This window comes from Theropithecus gelada, unplaced genomic scaffold (assembly GCF_003255815.1).
Source record: "Theropithecus gelada isolate Dixy unplaced genomic scaffold, Tgel_1.0 HiC_scaffold_15884, whole genome shotgun sequence".
Classification (NCBI taxonomy): domain Eukaryota; kingdom Metazoa; phylum Chordata; class Mammalia; order Primates; family Cercopithecidae; genus Theropithecus; species Theropithecus gelada.
The window spans coordinates 2,379,858-2,401,665 of record NW_020257641.1 but is presented as its reverse complement, the minus strand read 5'-3'; the positions used below and the strand labels follow the sequence as shown (position 1 = coordinate 2,401,665).

The 21,808-nt window shown below is 40.7% G+C and overlaps 1 protein-coding gene across 1 annotated transcript in view; it reads right to left on the bottom strand.

The window, feature by feature from the left end:
• LOC112617152 (cilia- and flagella-associated protein 221) overlaps nucleotides 1–21,808 on the bottom strand; it is a 110,805-nt gene that overhangs the window by 66,973 nt on the left and 22,024 nt on the right. Inside the window, exon 7 of the mRNA XM_025373891.1 lies at nucleotides 5,431–5,534. Coding sequence (XP_025229676.1) covers nucleotides 5,431–5,534 — 104 coding nt within the window. The remainder of the gene's footprint in view (nucleotides 1–5,430; nucleotides 5,535–21,808) is intronic.

Sequence of the window (21,808 nt, the reverse complement as noted above, 5' to 3'; positions counted from 1 at the left end):
AGTCCACCAATTCCTTTTAGCTTCACTTGTTTTTCTTCAGTCAATATCAAGTAACAGCATTTTTACATATCATATGATCCAGGTTTTCTTGTAGTATTCTGTGTCTCTGCATCAGTGTATGCCGCCAGCCTTCCTCTTTCTCCTCTTTGTACATAAGCACAGAGAGGTATCTGCACGGATAGTTCAATGTTCATGATAGTTATTTCTGGAGTGGTGAGATTCTCGGTAATGTTTTTTCAACTAGGATTTGGTACTTTTCTTCAGTGTTTTAATTTTTAAATAATAAACACATTTCATTTTCTATAAAGATATTTTTAAAGAAATATTTGTTTTTGCTGAACCTAATTTCTCCTATACTTATTTACACCCGGAGTGGCTCTTTTTTCCCCGTTGTTGCTGTTGCCTGTTTTCCGGCATGGCACCTACCCCAGACCAGCGTTGTGGGACCCGCAGAAGTGCCTGCTGTCTATCATGAAAGCTGCATTCTCTTCCAGCCTCCTGGAACACTGGCTTTCCCAGCAGGGTGAGAGGCTGGGCCAAACCATCTCTGACTTCTTCCTGGCTTTGCTGGAACAAGCACTTCTGTATGCGCAGTAGAGGTGTGAGGTAAGAGTTTCGTTAAGGTACAGGCATTGTCCTCTGGGTCAAGTTCACTGACTGCGGCTGTGGTCAACTGAGCTCAACCAGCCCAGAATGACAGCCCGTCAAATGGTCCTCTTGGACAGGGTTATGGAATTCAATGAGATAGTGCATGTGATGTGCTTAGCATAGCACCTGGCATGTGGCTAACAATCAGTAAATAGAAGCAATTATGAACATCACGCCAGCCATGCTGTGTGCAACCAGACACCCATCAAGGGTATATTGAGCACCAGGTAAAACTGACCATTGCTACCAACGTGATAGAAAATTGCAACCTGTCTGTCCAGCTTTTCCTGACTTCTTCAGTGTGTCATTAATTACCTACATCCTCTAAAAGCTAGGGAACTCATTTGCATCTCATATATTAACTATCCCTAATTATTCTCCCCTTCCTCACTATTGGGTTTGGTGCTTTGGAAAATCTTTTAAAGGTTTGATCTCTCGATTTTACCTCTCATGAGGACTCTTTTCCAACCCTGCATATGGCCCCCCGGCTGTTCCTCCATTTGCTGACCCGGAAGGCTGTCATTATCAGAGGCCCTTTGCTGGTTATCTCACTAATTTCCGTTACTTGTTGGAAGTGAACCTTGCCAAAGACCTGCATGTTGTCATTTCTGTAAGCAGTTATATAGCCAGTATACGTTTTCTGAGATGAGTCTGTTCATCATGGTCCTAACTACCAGCAAGAAGCATTTTATGAGGGCCTGCGCTGTGTGCTGGAGATCCAGTCTTACCCTTCCCTTGACAATCCTGATCTGTCCCCTGCACAGTTTGTGCTGGGGTTTGGGGGTCTTCTGTCTCACCTGTCCGCAGGAGTACAGTGAGGCAGGGAGGAGAAGTAGGCGAAACCTCCCCTCATCATTTTCCCCTGTGGATGTAATGGCTCTGCCCTGGATTCCCAAAGGCTGCTGGACCCTGCAGGTAGGGCTTATTATGTGATAAACTACCTCAGCCAGGGGCCAACGGGCCTTTGGAGAAAAAAGAGGCAAAAAGGAACCAGCACATGCTCCCTTTTGAAATGTAAGTGGGTAAATGCTGGTGTGTGGACAGCACAGTGGCAGGTACAGCCAGGAGTATGGCTGAGCCCAGCTGAGATGGCATGATTGGACTATGGGCAAGTCCAGACAGGCTGCCCAGAGCAGGTGCTGCATGAGAGTGCTTTGAACCTCGACAGGCAGGTTACCCTGCTCTTGGTGTCTTTGTGCTCATGCTGGAGGATGGGAATTTGTTCTTTGCTAGAAGGTGCTTCCTGCTGGATTGGTGGCCCCTAGGTAATGTCTAGAACCAAAAAGTGGTTTGAGGCCAAAGCAAGGGCAGAGGCTCTGGGGTTTATTCCCAAACTGATATAAAGTTGTAAAAAAATGTACATTTCAGAAGAAAATGCAAAATATAAAATTATTTGTAAGTGGCTTATATATTTCTTATAATTAAAAAAAGAGAGAATGAACTTATTGAAACTTTATATAAGAACTCTAAGCAACAGCTCCCAAGGAAGTCTTGCTTAGCCAGTCATTTAATGCTATAATTTACCATTTATATGAGTTAGATGAATTCTTCCTTAGCACATGTGACAACAAGGGAATGCCCAGGATCACAAAATAGTGATAAGTAGACAAGTTCAACAATTTTTTTGTGCCATTTGCCTGATCTCCGATGCTAATAAGATCTTGGTCAATTCTTCTCTTCAGAGTTCACGGAAAAAAAAATCTTGGCCAAAGTCATGTATTGCTGGCTCTTCCAAAATTATCAACAGAGTGTTCTTGAAGTTTTGGTTGCACATGATTTCTTGTCAGCAGTACAGGAAGGTCATAAAATCTTTTATTCATTTTCTCCAGTCTCAGGAATATCTTGGCCCCAACAACAGCAGGTCGAGCTTTTGACAACTACAGGGCACACTGGCATCTTAACGATGGCCAGTTGAGTTAAAGTTGAGGGCATACCTTATAAATAGAATTATTAATAGCTTGATTCAAATTGTGTTTTCATTTGGCAAACTTGAGCATAACATGCCTGGAAGGTATGCATAGATGATGCTTCTAGTTCCTAGAGAAGATACGGCTTCATAACCTAGCAGACTATGGATGTCCCAAGTCTTTTAGAAATCAGTTACCAAACATGTGCTTGAAACACTGTCTACAAATACACATGCTAACTGTGTAAAATTAGCCCAGTTTCTTAGTCTATCTGAACCCAGTTTGTAAAACAGAGGCAATAATGCCTTGTGGCCAAAAAGCCATCCATGACTGTCCAGCTGTATGGCCTCCGAGTCAAGCCAAATACCTGGCAAGTCAGGAGCCCAGTGAGCACAAAGATCGTCAGAGCTGCACTCACTCTCCATGCAGCCAAGGCTTTCTTCACTGCAGGTGAAATTCTGGAACCTCAAAAGTGTAACAGCCAAAGATGTACTGATACATCATCAAAGTGGGAACCAAAACAAGAATGTTTCTGAGACTGGTGGAGCAACGATGGCCTGAGATTCATAAAATAGCTACCGAGGAGGCTGAAGGGCAGAGCCCATGAGACCAGTATGGAATGCCACATCAGCAGCACCATCCACACAATGCAGGTCATTCAAACCAGCAAAAGACGGATCCCAAAGATCAAGAGCCCTGGCTGGCCGGGCTTCTTTCCTTCTTTCCTTCATTCTCTTCTTTTGCACTGCACTTTCCTGATTTTCTTCCTTGGTCTTTCTTTGTTCCTGGATCCACTTCCCCTTGCTGTCCTCTGAGTGTCTGAATGGTCCTTGGTCCACTTCTCTATTCACATTCACTCCCAAGGTGACCTCACGTCCAGTCCCATGGCTGTACAAATAAATGTACAACACCCAGTGACACCCAAGTGTATGTCCCTAGCACTCCCCTCTCTCTCAACTCCAAACTGGTATATTCAATTGAATTTCACTTAAAGGACAAATTTAAAATATTAAGTAATAAATAAAGTACCAAACAACCACAAACTCTTATCTGATGAATCAGACAAAGTATCTCATGTATCATGCATTTGTCTGAATTATGTGGCTCCGCATTTTATAATCCGAGCACTGGGAGAAAGGCCTGCATGATTTTTTTAAGTGTGTCATACATAGTTGTCAGTCAATTCTGCTTAATGCTGTATTTTATGATCTACGTACTACCCTGATTTGGAATAGGTTGTGTTTCAAAACCCTCTAGGTAAATTAATATTCTGAGTCTTAGGTCACTGTTTTTTAAAGAAGTATGGCTAGGCCATAAGCTGTCAAGTTTTTCTTCCTTTTCCTGGTTACTGATGTTAGCTCACTTCAAGATCTCAAGTGCTACGTGAGTTCTTTCCAACACCACGAATTCCTGGACTCCTGTCTGTACCCACCTCAGTCATACCTGTAAACCTGCACGCTGACCTGTCTAAAACAGCTCCCATCATGACTGCTCAGAAACTGTAGTGGTCCCTTCTGCCCATGGAACTTAACAGAATTATGGACCATCAGAGGGGCAGGGACCCACAGGAAACCTACTGTAAGAATATCAACTATACTTAACATCTGAAATATTATCTTGTTTAGTATAATTTTAGTGACCACTTATTTTCCCTTCTTTTTCAGGCCCACACAGCTGAAAATAATAAGCCTCTTCTCTCTGAAAAGAGAATCAAGTCCTGTTTTTTTGCAATGTAAACAGTGGTTACCTTATATTTTTAAAAAATCTCAGAATGGCTCCTGGTCCTCTAGAAAATAATCTATGTACATTTCATAATTTAGAATTAATTCACAGTTTCTGCTTTAAACACTCATTTGTCGGACACAATATGTACTTGCAGTACTGAAAGAGTTGTAAACAAATGAATATGTAGACTTAAAACCATTTTAGCAATTGTTAAATTGTTTAAATTTAACGATTTTAAATATCTGTCCACAGTAGACCACAGTAGACCACTGTGGACAGATACTTGAATCCCAAACCTAAATATCAAGAGACAGGAACTGGGAAGCAGAGATTACTTTAGGTGTAAAATCTCACTTTCAAATGTCCTTAGCAGCCTAGCGATCTATGTCCTCTGGGGCATGCAAAAACATACTGTCCACACCACAGATGAGACAAATTCATCAGACCCTTCACTAAGATTCTAAAAGCTCTGGAAGAAAGAAGATTCCTATTTTATCTGATATTGAATTATAAGGTGGATACCAAACCAAGGATGCACCAGGAGCCAAACTTAGAATGGAAATGGATCAATCTCCAATTTTAAGTTTCGATCTTGGAAGAAACTTACCTGAACATTATTAAAAATTATCTGCATGATACAAATGATCCCAAAGTGTCATTTTTCTGACGTGTCCAATTCCATTTTACATCATGTCAGTTATGCGTAAAATTCATTACTGTTATGTGTTTGAAAATGTAACTTTTGAGTGCAGCTTATTCTTGTTTTTAGAACTTGACACCTACTTTTCAAATCCTCTCTTTGACCTGAGAACTCAAAAGAAATTGGAAACTTGAAATTTTTTTTTTTTTTTTTGAGATGGAGTCTCGCTCTGTTGCCCAGGCTGGAGTGCAGTGGCGTGATCTCCGCTCACTGCAAGCTCTGCCTCCTGGGTTCACACCATTCTCCTGCCTCAGCCTCCAGAGCAGCTGGGACTACAGGCGCCTGCCACCACACCCGGCTAATTTTTTGTATTTTTAGTAGAGACGGGGTTTCACTGTGCTAGCCAAGATGGTCTCGATCTCCTGATCTCGTGATCCGCCCGCCTCGGCCTCCCAAAGTGCTGGGATTACAGGCATGAGCCAGGAAACCTGAAATCTTCACACTCCTTACCTGATGTTGGCTCAATAGCAAAGGCTTGATGAGACTGAATCAAAGTGATATAGAACTCAAAATCTACAGGGCAGCTGCACTGCAAAGGAATAACATAACTTTTGCTGCAAAACAAAAAAGAAAATAAAAATATTATTTTTCTGTATTGCTGGTTCTTTTGGTAGCAAGGAATGGAGACTTAAGTTATATAATAAACGATGATGACTGCCAATGCTGATCTGGCACTTCCTGTGTGCCAGGAGTAATCCCATGCATTTTCCATGTAGTAACTATTTTAATCCTATGAGATGGTGCCGTGATTATCCCCACTTACAGAAGAGGAAACTGAGGCACAAGAGCGGGTAAGTGTTCCACACGAGGTGATGTATTTAGTTAGTGGCAGAACCGGATTTTACACAGTCGATTGTGCTGGGTGTCCATACTCCTCACACCACTGTCCTTGCTACCCCTCGAGTACTGTTAGGTTTATCTTCCAGAGTTGCAGTGATAGGAAAAGGCAGTCTCTACCACACAGCTCGGCCTCACCGAACCAAGGAAAGGCCAAACAGATGGGCTTATAGAAAGCCTGGGAGACCCCTGGCCTTTCACAGATGGGACAGCATGGAAGAAATCACACCTTGGGCTGTGCTTGATTGAAATAGGCTAGGTACTCTTTATTTGGTCAGAAGTCCAGCAACCATTAGAGAACGTGGAGGAGGTCTATGTACTCAGAAATGGTCTGTCACCCCAAGACAAGGCAGACTTCTAAGCTAGCTTGAAGCTGTTGCTTACAGCACCCCAGGAGCTGTGGCAGCGGTAGCATTTCTTGGAGTGCCCCATGCTTCCCATAAAGTCCTGTCCTTCCATCAGGGCAATCCAAGTCAGTCAGAGTTGACTGCCTGGGGGAGCAGAGTCTCCACGGTAATTCTACGTCCTATGCAGTGCTGGGGGCAGGTTATCGGGTCCCCTTGCAGCAGTAGGAAGTCAAGTGCCTCCTTTCAAGTGACCCATCCACTCCCTGCATTCCTGATCTGTTTGCACCCCCTCCCTTCTCCTTCAGCCACTGGCTAGCTTCATCTTTGACTCTGTACATCTCTTCTTTACCCCACGCCTTCTGAGCCCTCACCCCATCACAGCCCTCCTGCCTCGAGGCTGACCCTGCCTCTTATCCTTTTAGCTTCTGGCCTCCCTGCCAACTGCCCATCCCCTCTCATTTTCCAGTTCATATTCCCAGGAGAACACAGTTGTAATCTGGTTTGAGCAGAGCTGCCAGGCCAGCTGGGCTCTACTTTCTGGGCAGGACCCATCCGAACCCATCTGTCTGTGGACGTCTCCAATAATGACAGGCTTCCCTGCCTGCCCAGAGTCTGTCTTCCCTGGAGATTCAGAGTCCTGTGAAGGCAGAGACCAAGTCCATTTGGGTCTCCAGTGTATCCCAGAGTGTCGCATGGACCAAAGGCTCAACAAATATTTGTTGGTGTGAAGCAAAATAACCCTTTTTTCAGTAGCAATTTTGGGGATATGATATAACTCACATATGGCTTTTAAAATTATGCCCAAAACATTTTTATTTGGCTTTAAAATTCACTATCTTTAAAAAATCTGTGAAATATTTCAAATATAAAGAAAAAATGTAAAGAACAATAAAATAACAACCCCTTTATCTACTACTGAGCTCTAACAAATCTTTTGCTTTGGGCATATCAGTATTATGTTTTTAAAGAAATAAAACATTACAAAAGAGTTGAAGCTCCCTGTAGCTCCTTCCCCAATTCTCTCTCTTCCTCCCTTCTTTAAAGGATAGTCAGTTTTATCAGTCTTTATTTTGGAGAAAATTAAAATCTGTTCCAATCTATGAACATGGCATGTCTCTAATTTATTCAGGTTTAATTTTATGTCCTCAATCAAATTTTATAAGTGACCCCTACCCTGTATTCACTGTTCTACCATTCTCATGCATTCTAGTAATTACTACTTACATATGTATGCATACAATATGTGGTATGCATAAAATATATAGTATATTGTTTGTTTTTAACAAGATTGCTCTGAAACTTGTTACTTTTGCTCAACACTATGATTTTGAGACTTATCCATGGAAATATGTAAAGGTCTGTTCATTCATTTTAACTAGTGAAGAGTATTCCATTATATAATCATACCACACTTTATTCAGCCACTCTCCTGTTGATGGGCATTTAGGCTGTCTGCATTTTTTCACTATTGCAGTGTGGCAGTGAAGATCCTACTGCATGACTCCACGTGCACCTGCAGTAGAGCTACTTTGGGAATAACCCCAAATGGGATTTCTCGTTAGTAGCAAAGTAAAAATATTAAATTCACTAGATATGACTAAAATATTTTTCAAAGCCCTTTACCAATTTACACTTTTACTAGCAGAATAGGAGAGTTTCTGTTGCTTACCAACATTTAGGATTCTCAGGCATTTTAACGTCTGTCAACCTGTTGGAGGTGAAATGGCATCTCATTTCACTTTCATTCTCATTCTTTTGAGGTTAAGTTTCTGTTCCTGTTTATTCATTTGGGTTCCCTCTCCTGTGAATTGCCTGTGCATATCCTTTGCCCATTTCTCTATTCAGTTGTTTTGTTCTCTTATTCATTTGTAAATTCTTTTTTTTTTTTTTTGAGACAGAGTCTCACTTTGTCACCCTGTCTGGAGTGCAGTGGCATAATCATAGCTCACTGCAGCCTTGATGTTCTGGGCTCAAGTGATCCTCCCACCTCAGTCTCCTGAGTAGCTGGGACCACAGGTGTGCACCACCATGCCTAACTAGTTTTTAAATTTTTTGTAGAAATGAGTTCCCACTATGTTCCCAGGCTTGTCTCAAACTCCTGGACTCAAGTGATCCTCTTGCCTTGGCCTCCCAAAATGCTAGGATTACATGCATGAGCCACCATGCCTGGCCTCATTTGTAAATTCTAATATTAATTTAGTTAATTATATGCATTACAAGTATCTTTTCCAAACCATAGTTTATTTTTTGATTTATTTGTGGTGTTTTTTTGTTGGACATAAAGTTTTAATTTTAAGGTAGTCAGTTTTATCAATCATTGTTTTGGAGAAAATTGAAATCCGTTCTAAACTATAAACACGGTATGTCTCTAATTTATTAAGGTTTAATTTTATGTCCTCAGTCAAATTTTATAAGTGTCTCCATAGTAAGCTTACACATTTTGGTTAAGTTTTTCCCTAGGTGTTTTGGTATGTTTGGGTTGCTATCACAGAATAACATAGACTGGGTGGCTTATGAACAACAGAAATTTATTCCTCACGGTTCTGGAGGCCGGGAAGTCTAAGATCAAGGTGCTGGCAGATTTAGTGTCTGGTGCAGACCCACTTCCTGGTTCATAGATGACCATCTTTTCACTGTGTCTTTGCATAATGGAAGGGGTTATGGAGCTCTCCAGATCTCTTTTATAAGGACACTAATCCTGTTCATGAGGGCTTTGCCCTCATGGCTTCATCACCTCCCAAAGGCCCCACTTCCTAATATATCACCTTGGGGGTTAGATTTAAACACATGCATTTTGAGGGGGAAACAAACATTCAGACCATAGCACCAGGTATCTTATAGCTTCTGTGACATAGTGAATGGAATGTTTGTCTTTTATAATTCATTAGTACTAGTGTATTGCAATGCTACTTTTGGATTTTGATCTAAAACCCTGCTAAAGTCTTTTATGGGTTGTAGAAGTTTATATGTAGATTTCTTCAGATTTTCTATGTAGAAAATTATACAGTCTAGGCCAGGCACAGTGGCTTGCACCTATAATCCCAGTGTAAGTCATAAAATCTAAAAAAAAAAAAAAAAGAGAGAGAGACTCTTTCCTATTTACTTTTCCAACTCTTATAACTCATATATCTTTTCCTGATCATTGCATTGATGACTTCTAATATAATACTGAATTGAAGTGAAGAGCATCTTTTTCTTATTTTGACTTTATTGGAAATACTTTAATTTTTACCACTAAGAATGATGTTTCTAGAAAGTTTGTGACAGCCTTTATCAGGTCAAGGAAATTTTCTTCTATCTATTTCTAAGCTTTTTTTCCACTTAATCATGAAGGAGTTTTTTTTTTGTTAAAATTTGCTTGGTATACATACTTCTTCCATTCCTTCATTTTCAAACTTCCTGAAAAGTTTTATTTTAGATGTGTCTCCAGAAAGTAGGATATAGCTGGATTAAAAAATGTTTAGCAGGTGGGATAATCTTTTCCTTTTAATAGGTGAATTTAATCTGTTTTCATTTGTTACAATTAATAATAGATATATTTGAACTTATTTCTACCACCTTGTTTTGTGTTTTCTAAAAAACATCTTTGCTTCATTTTTGTTCTTTTGCCTCTTGCTGGACTGATTGCTTTTATATTTCTACTTTTTTTCCTCCTATGACTTGGCAGCTATAGATTGCATTTCTATGATTTTAATTATTACTCTAAATTTTTAAAAGATATATCTTATTGACAGCTGGGTGCTGTGGCTCATGCCTGTAATCCAAGCACTTTGGGAGGCTGAGGCGGGCGGACCACTTGAACTCAGGACTTCAAGACCAGCCTGGGCAATGTAGCAAAACCCCATCTCTACAAAAAATACAAAAATTAGCTGGGTGCAGTTGCATGTACCTGTAGTCCCAGCTGCTTGGGAGGCTGAGATGGGCAAATGGCTGGAGCCTGGAAAGCAGAGGTTCCAGTGAGCCAAGATCACATCACTGCACTCCAGCCTGGGTGACAGAGCACAGGCCCTGTCAAAAAAAAAAAAAAAATTTCTTACTTCTTGAAAATTCCCAACAAAGTCTACACATATCTAGTATTTCTATCCTCCCAAATACAGTGTGGTCAGCCCTACCTGCCTATTGAAGACTCTTTCTTACCCCTCCATCTTGTATATGCTATGTTGAGTTGTAGCTTTAGCTTAAACAACAAAAAATACTGACTTTTAAAAATGGTTACTTAATTACATTTACCAACATATGTAATTAATTTTGGTGTTTGCCATTCTCTTTCGATTCCCATGGCTACTTTCTGAATATGTTTTTCTTCTTGCTGGCATATGCCTTTTAAACTTTCTTTTAGTGAGGATTGTGTGTGGGAAATTCTTATGTAAAGAACCTTATTTTTTATTTTCTTCCTTGGGGAAAATTTCAGGTTGACTGTTTATTTTCCCTTGGCATTTTGAAAATATTTATTCCACATCTTTCTTTAATTGTTTTTTGCTGATGAAGAACTGTTGTCATTTTTTTGTAGATTATCACTCTTTTCTCTCTGGCAGCTTTTTAAGGTTTCTCTTTTTTTCTTATTTATTTATTTATTTATAGAGATGGGATTTCACTTTGTTGCCCAGGTTGGTCTCAAACTCCTGGGTTCAAGTGATTCTCCTGCCTTGGCCTCCCAGAGTGCTGGAATTACAGGCAAGATTTCTCTTTATTCTTGATGCTCTGCAGCTTGACTCTTATGTGTCTAGGTAGAAATTTATCTTTATCCTGCTAGATATTAATATTTGAATGCACTGATCAAATCTTCACAGTTATCTTTAATTCTGAAAAGCTTGGTATTATTCTGTACCATTCCCTCCACTCTCACCTGACAGAACTCTAATTTACTAGACATATATATCTTGGAGCTTTTCAGTTTAGCTTCCATACACACTAATTTCCCTTCATGTAAAATGTAATCTCTATATACTCTATTCTGGGTGAATTCCTGTATTATTACTATCTTCCAATCTATTAGTCTTTTCTTCAACTGTGTCCAGTGTAGAGTTTATTCAATTTATTGAGATTTAAGTTTTCAGTGTCTATATTTTGAATTTTTAAGATTTCTAATTGGTTGTTTTTATCTATCTGATCTTTAAGAAAATGTCCACCTATTTTTGTTTCATAATTTCTTGATATTTTAAAGTGGAAGTTTGTCTCAGTCATCTCCTTGAGAATCCTAAGTATATCTATTTTAAAGTTTTATTAAACTGTTTTTAATAATTCATTTCATTCAATTATATTCTGATGGTTGGGTTTTGGCTTTCTTAGCACAAGATTTATTCATGTGTTTTGGAATTTGGATTTGCAGGCTCACTTTGAGTAAAAGGATTTAATCTATATTCAATTTTATAACTGTGTATTGGGGCTCCTGCCAGCCAGCTATTTTAGTGCTACAGTGAACTCAGTCACTGGGCCAGCAGGTAACGTGGCTCACCTCTGCACCACAAGCTGGTTAGTACTGTCGTTTACACTTTCCTCTGTCCACAACCAGGGACAAGGCCCCAGGTCCAGGCAACAGGTCAGCAGAAGGTTTCCAGCTTCCTTTCACGGGGAGTGCAAAGGTGGGGCAGCTCACCTCTTCTCCTGGCTGCAGGCCAGGTGCGGATCCCCTGAATCAGTGAGACACTTGCGGTCTCCTTTAGCCCACGGAGTGGTCTCCAACACTGCCTGACTGCTTCAAAACCTGGAGCCTGCAAGCCCGTGGCTCCACCCTGCAACCCACTCGGCATTTCTACGCTGTTCCTGCTCTGTGGAGTTGTTCAGCTTGTTTCTGAGCCTGAGTGTGCCTTTCTGGAGGTCTCTTTTTATATTTTGTTTGTCACTAACTAGTAATTTCGCACAAAAAAGGTTCATTGCAGTGTGAGCACCCTGCTTCATCCTGACCAGATGTCTCTAAATGTGCTTTTGAGAGATCTACAGTCTGAATGCAGAGTTCCTAATGTCAGGCAGTGCCCTGTTTCTAATTAATTTGCACTGGTATTTGTTTTTAAACCATTGTTCCTTAGCGATGACGTCTCTTTGAGAGGAGCGTAGCTGTACTGTGAGCACACAAGATCCCCGACAGGGTACAGGCCTGCATCGGACTTTATATACTCATGTTCAGGGCCCTAGGTTTCTGATAAAAATTCTGAATAAGGGTCACCGTACAGGGGATGGTCTTCAGTCAACAGTAAAATGAAAACTTCATAGGATTTTCTACCAAACTCACAAATCTTATCTTAAATCAGGCTCTGTTAGAGATATGCAGTCAATCTTCACTCTCTGAGATGTTTCCTAATTCTGAAAAACAGAATATATGAAGGTAAGGCAATTCATCCTAATAGGTGCTCAGGTCCCACTGAGTGTCAGCTACTCTACCAGCGCTGGGTAGATAACACTAACATTACAAGTTAGTTACACATGTGTGTGAGGTATTTATGCCCCTCAGAACCTAAGTAGGCCTTGGGTAATGTGCAATGTGAAGTGTTAAACTGTCCAAATAAGGTCTTTGAAGATGAGGCCAGTGGACTCACATAGCCACACAGGCTGTGCTGCCCTAGGTCAGTAACCCAAGGGTGTGCTCAAGGCTGTCCCAGCAAAGCAAAGTCTGACACTCACGGCTCCTCTGCTAAAAGCTGCATGTTTGCATTTTCCTGAATTGAAACAAACAAAAACTCCTGGGGCTTTTCCCATTTATCACATATACTCAATCTTCAATTAATTTCACAGCTCTGATAAATCCCATAGAAAAGGTGTCAGGGTATTTGCTTAATAATAATTATTTGAAGCCAAGTTCCTGATGCATTAGCCAGTCTGGAAAAACAAACAGTTCCTTAAGGGCACAAAATTCCAAGTACCATAATTCAGAAGCAGATATAGCAGTGCAAGTACAATTTTCAGTGGAATTGCTGAACTTCTGCTTTCACTACTGCCATGCATATTATGCATGTCAAATTAGTTTGCATGGCCACCATAATCATAAATCAAAGACAGTTCAGATGAATTTGAGTCAAAAGGAATTTTGGCTAATATGAAATTTATTTAGAAGTTTTTCATATTTAAAGAGACAGAATCCTATTCTGGGTGGAATTTTGTATTTTAAACTAAATTCTCATTGTTAAATACCATTAATCTGATATATAATGAAGAAACATAAATACATATATATATATGTCATGCCTGTTATTTCTCAGAGGTAAATAGGATACTGAATTAGAGTTCTTCTGTAACTTATAGGAATCAGGCAACTAAAATATTAAGGCAAGCAGATGTTAGTGCTTTTGGAAGTAACTACAACTTTTATCCCTGTTACCTTATTATTTAAACATTTTATCAATTATGCTAAGGCTATACATAAAAATATATTAAATACTTTAAAATAATTATCCCCTATTTGAATAAAATTGAACTCAAACCTTTTAAATAGTAGACTTTTATATTACCATCATGTGGAAATTGTATGCCTAGTAGAAGAGAGCAGAAATTTGCCTTACAGAAAGTAAATATAATAAAATGACTTAACAGAAATTCAAATTTCTTTCTTGTCCTTTCTCTAGAACAAGTGATCTTGAACTTACTTTAACATAAAATCAAACATACTCTCTAATTTAAAATATACTCTCTAACTAAAAAATCCCAATATCTAGAGAGGAGAGTGAACACTTTACCATAATAGGATTTGGCTTCTTTTCTGGAAAAAGAAGGTTAACTGACAACAAGCATGACAAATGCTAACTTTTTCCACTTAGAGATGGACTCTATATGTTCTTCCTTGATTCTGGGCTCTAGGACTACTTAACTAATAGAATGCAGTGGAAATCATGCTGTACCTGTTTCTTAAGGCTAAGGCCTAAGCAACTGGTATCTTCCATTTCTCTTGAGATGGTCATTCTAGAGCCTTGTCACCATGTTGTAAGGAAGCCCACATAGCCTGTGGAGAGACCTACCAGGACAGAACCAGACTCCCAGCCCTCAGGCCATCTGAGTTCCCAGACAGTAGCCAGTATTTGAGTGGGGCATCTTGAGAGTGGGTCTTTCAGCTCCCAGCTGACCAGCCCTAGCTGACTGTGCATGGAGCAGAGAGGAGCACTCCCCATTAGGCCACGCCCAAGTTGTAGATCCATGAGCAAAATAAATGACTGTTGTTATAATATATTAAGCGACTACCTTCAGGGTGGTTTTTATACAGAAGAAGGAAACCAGAGAACATTCTCTTTCCTGCTTCATTTGCTCTTCAGCGAATGATTATCTTACCCCATTTCTGGATGCAATCTTAATTTGGCAATTTTAAAGTCTTTGTTTTGGTACTCTCTCTTAATATGTACCAGCTGTTGCGCTTATATGTTATCTAACTCTCTTAACAACCCTTTGAGGTAAGTACTATTATTATCCTCATTTTAGAGATGCATAAACTGATCTATAGAGAGGTCCAAGGTCACATGGTTAATAAATGGTGAAGTGGAGTTTTCAAGCCAGGTCTCTAGAACCTAAGCTCTTACCTGCTGTACTATAGCCCCTCTCATAGGTCTCTAATATTACAGAAAAGCTCCTGGCATTGCATTGTTTGCATTGCAGTCCCCTTCCCTCCTGCTGCTCTCTTTGAAACTGATCCCTCTGTGCCTTGTTTGTTAAGCTTTTTAGAGGGCATTTCCTCTAATAAGCAACCATCAAAAAAGGACTATAACATCCCGCTATGGACTGTTTGTGTCTCCTCAGAATCCACATGGGGAAGCCCCAATTCCCATGATGGAGGTGGGGACTTAGGAAGGTGATTTGGTTCAGATGAGGTGATGAGGGTGGCGCCCCTGATGGGATTAGTGTCCTTTTAGGAAGAGGAAGGGACTGCAGCCCCTCCCCACCACCCCGTGTGAGGAAAGCCGGAAGAGGGGCCCCACCAGAGCTCGGCCATGCTGGTCCCTGATCTCACAATTCTCAGTCTAGATATGTGAGAAATGTCTGTGCTTTAAGCCTCCCAGTCTATGGGAATTTGCTATAGCAGCTGGAGCTGAGGCAAATGCCAAGATCTTTTATAAAATGTTACCAACTTTCTCTCAAGGACCGGCATACACATAGAGAGAAGGAAGAAAGTCAGGGAACTTGCCAGTTAAGCTTCAGATATAAATTGTTATATTCAGAATGTGATCAACAAAAACTGAAGGAAATAAGGCACAATATTAGCTGTCTGATTAAACCCTAATCCCCAAAGAAACAGGCAACAATTTGAAGAGCTATAAAGAGCTGAGGGTAAAATAGGTTTCAAAATAGGTTCAATAATGCTCTTTATCTAAGATAATTTATGTTCTTCTGAACTTTCCTGTGTTGCTTATCTTATTTTCAAAGACACAGTCAATCTCACGGGGATTGGGGCCTCAGACCAGAAGTATGGTAGACCCATAAACTTTAATGATATAGTCAAATAAAGATAAACACAAATTTACATAAAGAAATGTTCACGTAACAGGCATTTACTAATTTTTTCCACCTAGAGAATTAAATAACACCCTCATTTTAGATTAAGCTTAGACCAATATTAGAGATAAAGGGAATCAAATGGCAAGCTAATGCAGGAACAGAAAATCAAATACCGCATGTTCTCACTTATAAGTGAGAGCTGAATGATGAGAACACATGGACACATAGAGGTAAACACCACACACTGGGCCTACTGGAGTGTGGAAGGTGAGAGGAGGGAGAGGGGCAGAAAAAATAACTACTGGGTATAAGGTACTAGGCACAGTACCTGGGTAATGAAATGATCTATACAATAAACCCCTGTGAAATGGGTTTACCTATGTAACAAATATGTGCATGTATCCCCGAACCTAAAATAAAAGTTGAAGAAAAAGAAATGAAGTTAAAATTCCCAAATAAAACTTTAGTTTAAGGTTAAAAAAAAAAAATAGTAGGTGGAATGAAAGAGTCAAGGGGGCTTGATGGTTTCTCTCCTGGCCTGACCTTTGACTTCCTAGCCCTTAGTTCAGTTCCCTCTTCAACCTGACTTAGTCCCACCTAGTGGTAAAGCTGCTCCCACCCCTCCACCTTCACCTCTGTCCCAGCAGTTTAAGAAAAGGAAGAATTCTGAAGACACTAGGGAACAACCTGAATTAAATAAGGCCACCTCTTCATACTTGGCAAAGGAAGTGAAGGCATTTCTCTGGAAGCTGGACAGGAACTGAATTCAGAACAAGTTAGAGGTGACCAGATGACATGATATCTGTCATCTGTAGAGATCATATGTACACTATTCATACTTCCAAAACACAGGTTTTTAAAATGATTGTGGTAAAATGTACATAATATAAAATGTACTATTTTAACCATTTTAAGTGTACCATTCAGTGGCATTAAGTACAACCATGCTATTGTGAAACTATTACCACCGTCTGCCCTCAAAACTTTTTCATCTTGCAAAACTGAAATGCTATATTCATTAAACACCAACTCCCTATTCTGCTTCCCCACAGCCCCGGGCAACCACCATTTTATTTTCTGTCTCTATGAATTTGATTATTCTAAGTACTTCATATGAGTGAAATCGTACAGTATAAAATGCCTATTAAAAAATTAAATATAATTAACACATTTGACAATAGTTCTTTACACCTCACCAGAGTTGCAGATAACATGGAGGAAGGTGGGGTGAGGAAGGAGATTCAGGAGGGCCCACTGGAGGTGGGAGCAGGGCCTGTGGCTGGGGCCGGAGGACAGGGCGAGCTGGCAGAAGGAATGAAAGCCATGGTCGAGGGGAGGGAGGCAGCAAAGGTGGACGTGAAGGGATATGAAAAGCATCCTGCAGACTAATTTCTTTTTTTGTTGAGAAAACTATAGCATTTACTGGGGAAAGATAAGAGGGCACACTAAAAACTGCTGCTAGTCTTTTCTCTTAGAGTAGGCAGCAGAAGAAACCACACACTAACTATCTTCAAACCACACTTCCTCAGAGCTAAATGACCCGTAATAGCGTGTGGCCTGAAACAGACAGCAGGATCCCCAGCTGCCAGTTTGCTGGTCCCAATACCTTACCCACCAGCAGTAATTAAAACAAGAAGCTCACTTGGTGCTGGAGTAAGATATCCATTTTTAAAAAATAAAGCAACTTAAATTCAAATACTTGTGGTTTTGAAATTGTAGTATATAAGAATCTGGGGGAGAAATTTGGGGCAGATTTAATTTAAAAAATTATTTGAGAAATTATAGTCACAGTTCAGTGAATGAGTTGGTAGTTACTCTATTCTAAATATTTTGACAAGCATTACATAATTACATGGTAGAAACTACATTAAAAGTGCATGTATGTGAGTGTGTGTGTGTGTGCATGCATGTGTGTGCAGATACTACAAACCTGGGCTGCTGCTGCAGCAGTGACCAAAGTTGGCTACTTGTGCAGTGTTTAGGTGTCAGATTTGACAGGTGTATTAACCAGGCAAGGAGGAAGAGAACTCAGAAAGCATTCTCAATGTAGGGGTGCCTCTCCAGGGCCAAAAACCATCCACAATTGTCATCTTTGCTCCTTCCAGGAATGTCCTGTGGGCAGACTCTGAAATTCCCTATGTTATATTCTCAAATATTCATGGGAATTCATCCATGAACACTTTTTCTAATAGTAGTTTACAGTTTCTTACTTCTTAGTACTGGTACTAGCTTGGTAGTTTCACAGAAGCCACAATGTGTACATGCTGTTGAATGTAATAAATCATTCCAAGAATTTATACAGACTAGATAGTAAACCCTAAACAAGAAAAAGGTTCCACCTGTAACCACTGCCCCTGGTACATACAATCATCTGCTCTAGACGTTGTTCCCAAATTTGTACCACTCCACCCCTTGGCCTCATGCAAACCAAATGACCCATTTGCACAAAATCTAGGGGAGGAGAGCAGAGTATTACCACTTTCAAGGTAGGCTTTTATAAGGTCAGCACTGGCTTTCTTCACCTTAGGTTTTTCAGTCTATCCCTTGCTTTCTCTAGGAACCACAATTTTGAAAAGAATAACCCAAGTCTTCCACTGAAAGTTCCCTTCATTGACTATCTTAAGGTGGCGCCCACTTCGGTAAATGAAAGGAAGAAATATGTATGCCCTTTTATTGTTGCATGACAGATCCCTATAGTTTAGAGGTTGGACGATTTTCTTTTCCTGCTAAAATTCATAAAAGAGACTGGGTCAAGATGAGTAACTAGACTGATATTAGGTCAGCAAAGGTATATTAAATTAAAGAAGTTTTACACAACAATGTATGGAAAAATTTTTCCTATAATAAACATTTACGCTCTTTAAAAATTCTTTACTTCTTAGTGATGAGGTCTCGCTCTGTTGCCCAGGCTGGAGTGCAGTGGCACCATCAGAGCTCACTACATCCTCGAACTCCTGGGCTCAAGCGATCCTCCTGCCTCAGCCTCCTGAGTAGCTGAGACTACGGGTGTACCCAGCTAGGCTGTTGTTAAATGACAAGAATTGTTTTATCCAAATATCAATGTGAAATAGAAGCTCACTGTGGATTCCTCCACCCAAGTAGGAGTAAAAGTAAAGAACAACTGTGTCGCAAGCTCAAGTCACCCTGGTCAGATGCTTTCATAAAATGCTGCTGCTCCTTTCCATCAATTTCAAACTTGAGGCACATAAAATGAGTCCCTCATATGAGTAAGCAGTGTTTCCCTTGACAAGCTGAAACAAGTGAATTTTTTCTTTTCTTTTTTTTTTTTTTTTTTTTTTGAGACAGAGTCTGGCTCTGTCACCCAGGCTGGAGTGCAGTGGCCGCATCTCAGCTCACTGCAAGCTCCGCCTCCCGGGTTCCCGCCATTCTCCTGCCTCAGCCTCCCGAGTAGCTGGGACTACAGGCGCCCGTCACCTCGCCCGGCTAGTTTTTTGTATTTTTAGTAGAGACGGGGTTTCACCGTGTTAGCCAGGATGGTCTCGATCTCCTGACCTCGTGATCCGCCCGTCTCGGCCTCCCAAAGTGCTGGGATTACAGGCTTGAGCCACCGCGCCCGGCCGAATTTTTTCTTTTCGAGTAGGGAGGGTTTCAAAAAACACTTGTGAATATCAATTTGATCGTCTTCTCCTGACATCTGCATTCTAGCATTCTAACCCAGTTACAGCTGGTTCTCAGTCCCCTCTCCTAGAGGCTCTTTACTGGCACAGTTCAAGACTGGTGGTTGTCTATGTGGGGGCAACCTCTCACCATCAGTCTTCCTTCTTAGCACTAGCTTAAGAATGCACATTCCCATGTGGCCCAGATGCTTTAAGCTCCAGGGGCAGTAGGAGAATTTGGTTACACTCAAACATCATATTCTAACCTTGGTTGTTCCCACGCTTTCTAAAAGGAGCCATAAGATTCACTAAGTAAGGAAACGCATCCTTCGGTAAATTTCTGAACTTACGACGTAAAAGTTCAAGAAGCTAAAGTATCCTGGCTTTGGAATGGAGTCGCCAGGAGCCTCTTCTGTGAATGTTGTTAATGTGGCCCTGCAGGCTGCAGAGCCTCTATAGCCCTGAGATGAGTACATGGGCCACTTGCTGCGGGAGCCCATGGCGGCCTTATCCATGGCATCATTTTACCAGATCTTCAGCCACCAGATCCACAGTGGATCCTCTCCTGGATTTGTTATCACTTCCCCAGGTGAGTTTCAGTCAGGTTTGTCTAGAGCATGCTAACCAATTGGTTAAAGTCAGCTTGGTGCAAGGAAAATGAGTTGATGGGAGAGCAACTGGTCAACCGACTGGACCTGCTCCAAGTTTCAACCAGTTATCTGGTACCAGGAAGATGCTGTTGGGTAAACTACAGACCATGATGAATTACCATGAACCTTTTTAGAACCATGGGATTGGAAAAATATAAAATTTCTGTATCTAATATAAGCATATCCATATTTACTTATAGGAAGATTGAGATTGTATTTTATCTACAATACTCTTTAAGATATTGAGTGATTACCAATTTTAACTAGCTATAATGGTTAGGATATCTAGTTATAAAGCACAGTTTCAACCTACAGAAGGGAAAGAGAACTGAAAGCCCTCTATACCCTACAGATGCTGTGTTTGACTTGGAAATGTTGGACAGAAACTGGAATGCAACTTTCTGTTATTTACAGAGGCTGTCAAAATACATTTTACCAGATCTTAAGCCACCAGAGTTGTTTATAGGTAGCTGGCAAGTGCCCACATGGAATTTAATCTCAGTAAGGAAAATTTACAACCATCAAATCCAGCCACTGAAAATGCGTCTGATGAATATATACCAGCCCACTTCAGGACCTTGGGGAAAATGTGCTGAGGTCTCATCCTATCCTAAGAGAGGCTATCCCCGGACTGCAAAAGCAGCCCCAAAGTAAGGGGCAACCGCAAAGTAAGAAAGCAGAATTAGTGGTATTAAACACAAATCCTACAACCTCTGACAATTCTGTCCCAATTGATTCTATGTGAAAGGGAAAATATACCCTTCTGAATTCACCTTTTGCTGAATTTATGGTCTCCCATCAGCTTTGTGCTTTCTCATCATGTATGGTATTTCTTTTTTAGCTGTAAAAGTAGTAGTTAGGCTGGGTGTGGTGGCTCACGCCTGTAATCCCAGAACTTTGGGAGGCTGAGACAGGTGGATCTCTTGAGCTCAGGAGTTCAAGACCAGCCTGGCCAACATGGTGAAATCCTATCTCCAGCAAAAAATTCAAAGTTAGCCAGGTGTGGTGGTGCATGTCTGTGGTCCAAGCTACTCAGGAGGCTGAGGTGGGAGGATTGTTTGAGCCTGGGAGGCAGAGGTTGCAGTGAGCCGAGATCCTGACACTGCACTCTAACCTGGGTGACAGAGTCAAACTCTGTCTCAAAAAAAAAAAGCTTGGAAAAAAAGTGGTTGTTGGCCAGGCGCTGGCACCTGTAATCCCAGCACTCTAGGAGGCTGAGGTGGGTGGATCACCTGAGGTCAGGAATTCGAGACCAGCCTGACCAACATGGTGAAACCCCGTCTCTACTAAAAACACCAAAATTAGTTGAGTGTGGTGTCGCGCGCCTGTAGTCCCAGCTACTCGGGAGGCCGAGGCAAGAGAATTACTTGAACCTGGGAGACGGAGGTTGAGTGAGCCAAAATTGCACCATTGCACTCCAGCCTGGGCGAGAAGCGTGAAACTCCAGCTCAAAAAAAACAAGGGGGTGTGGTTGTTATACTAATTTAACAGTGTAAGTGCTACTGGAACTTCATACATTGCTGGTGGGAATGTAAATGGTACACCCACTTTGTGAAACAGTCTGGCAGTCATTCAAAATATTAAACATAGATTTACCATATGACCTAACAATTCCACCTCTAGGTGTTTACCAAGAGAAATGAAAATATGTATCCTCATAAAAACAGATACACAAATGTTCATAGCACCATTATTCATAATTGCCCCAAAGTAGAAGCAACCCATATATCTATCAACTGATGAATAGATAAATAAAATGTGTTATATCCACTAAATGAAATGTTATTCAGCAATGAAAAAAATGAAGTAGTGATTTGAGTTGCGTAAACTACAAGTTGATGGCCTTTGAAAACATGATTGCTAAGTGAAAGAAATCAGTCACACTAGACCACATGTTGTATGGTTCTATTTATATAAAATGTCCAGAACAGGCAAATTTATAGAGATGGAAAGTAAATTCGGGTTT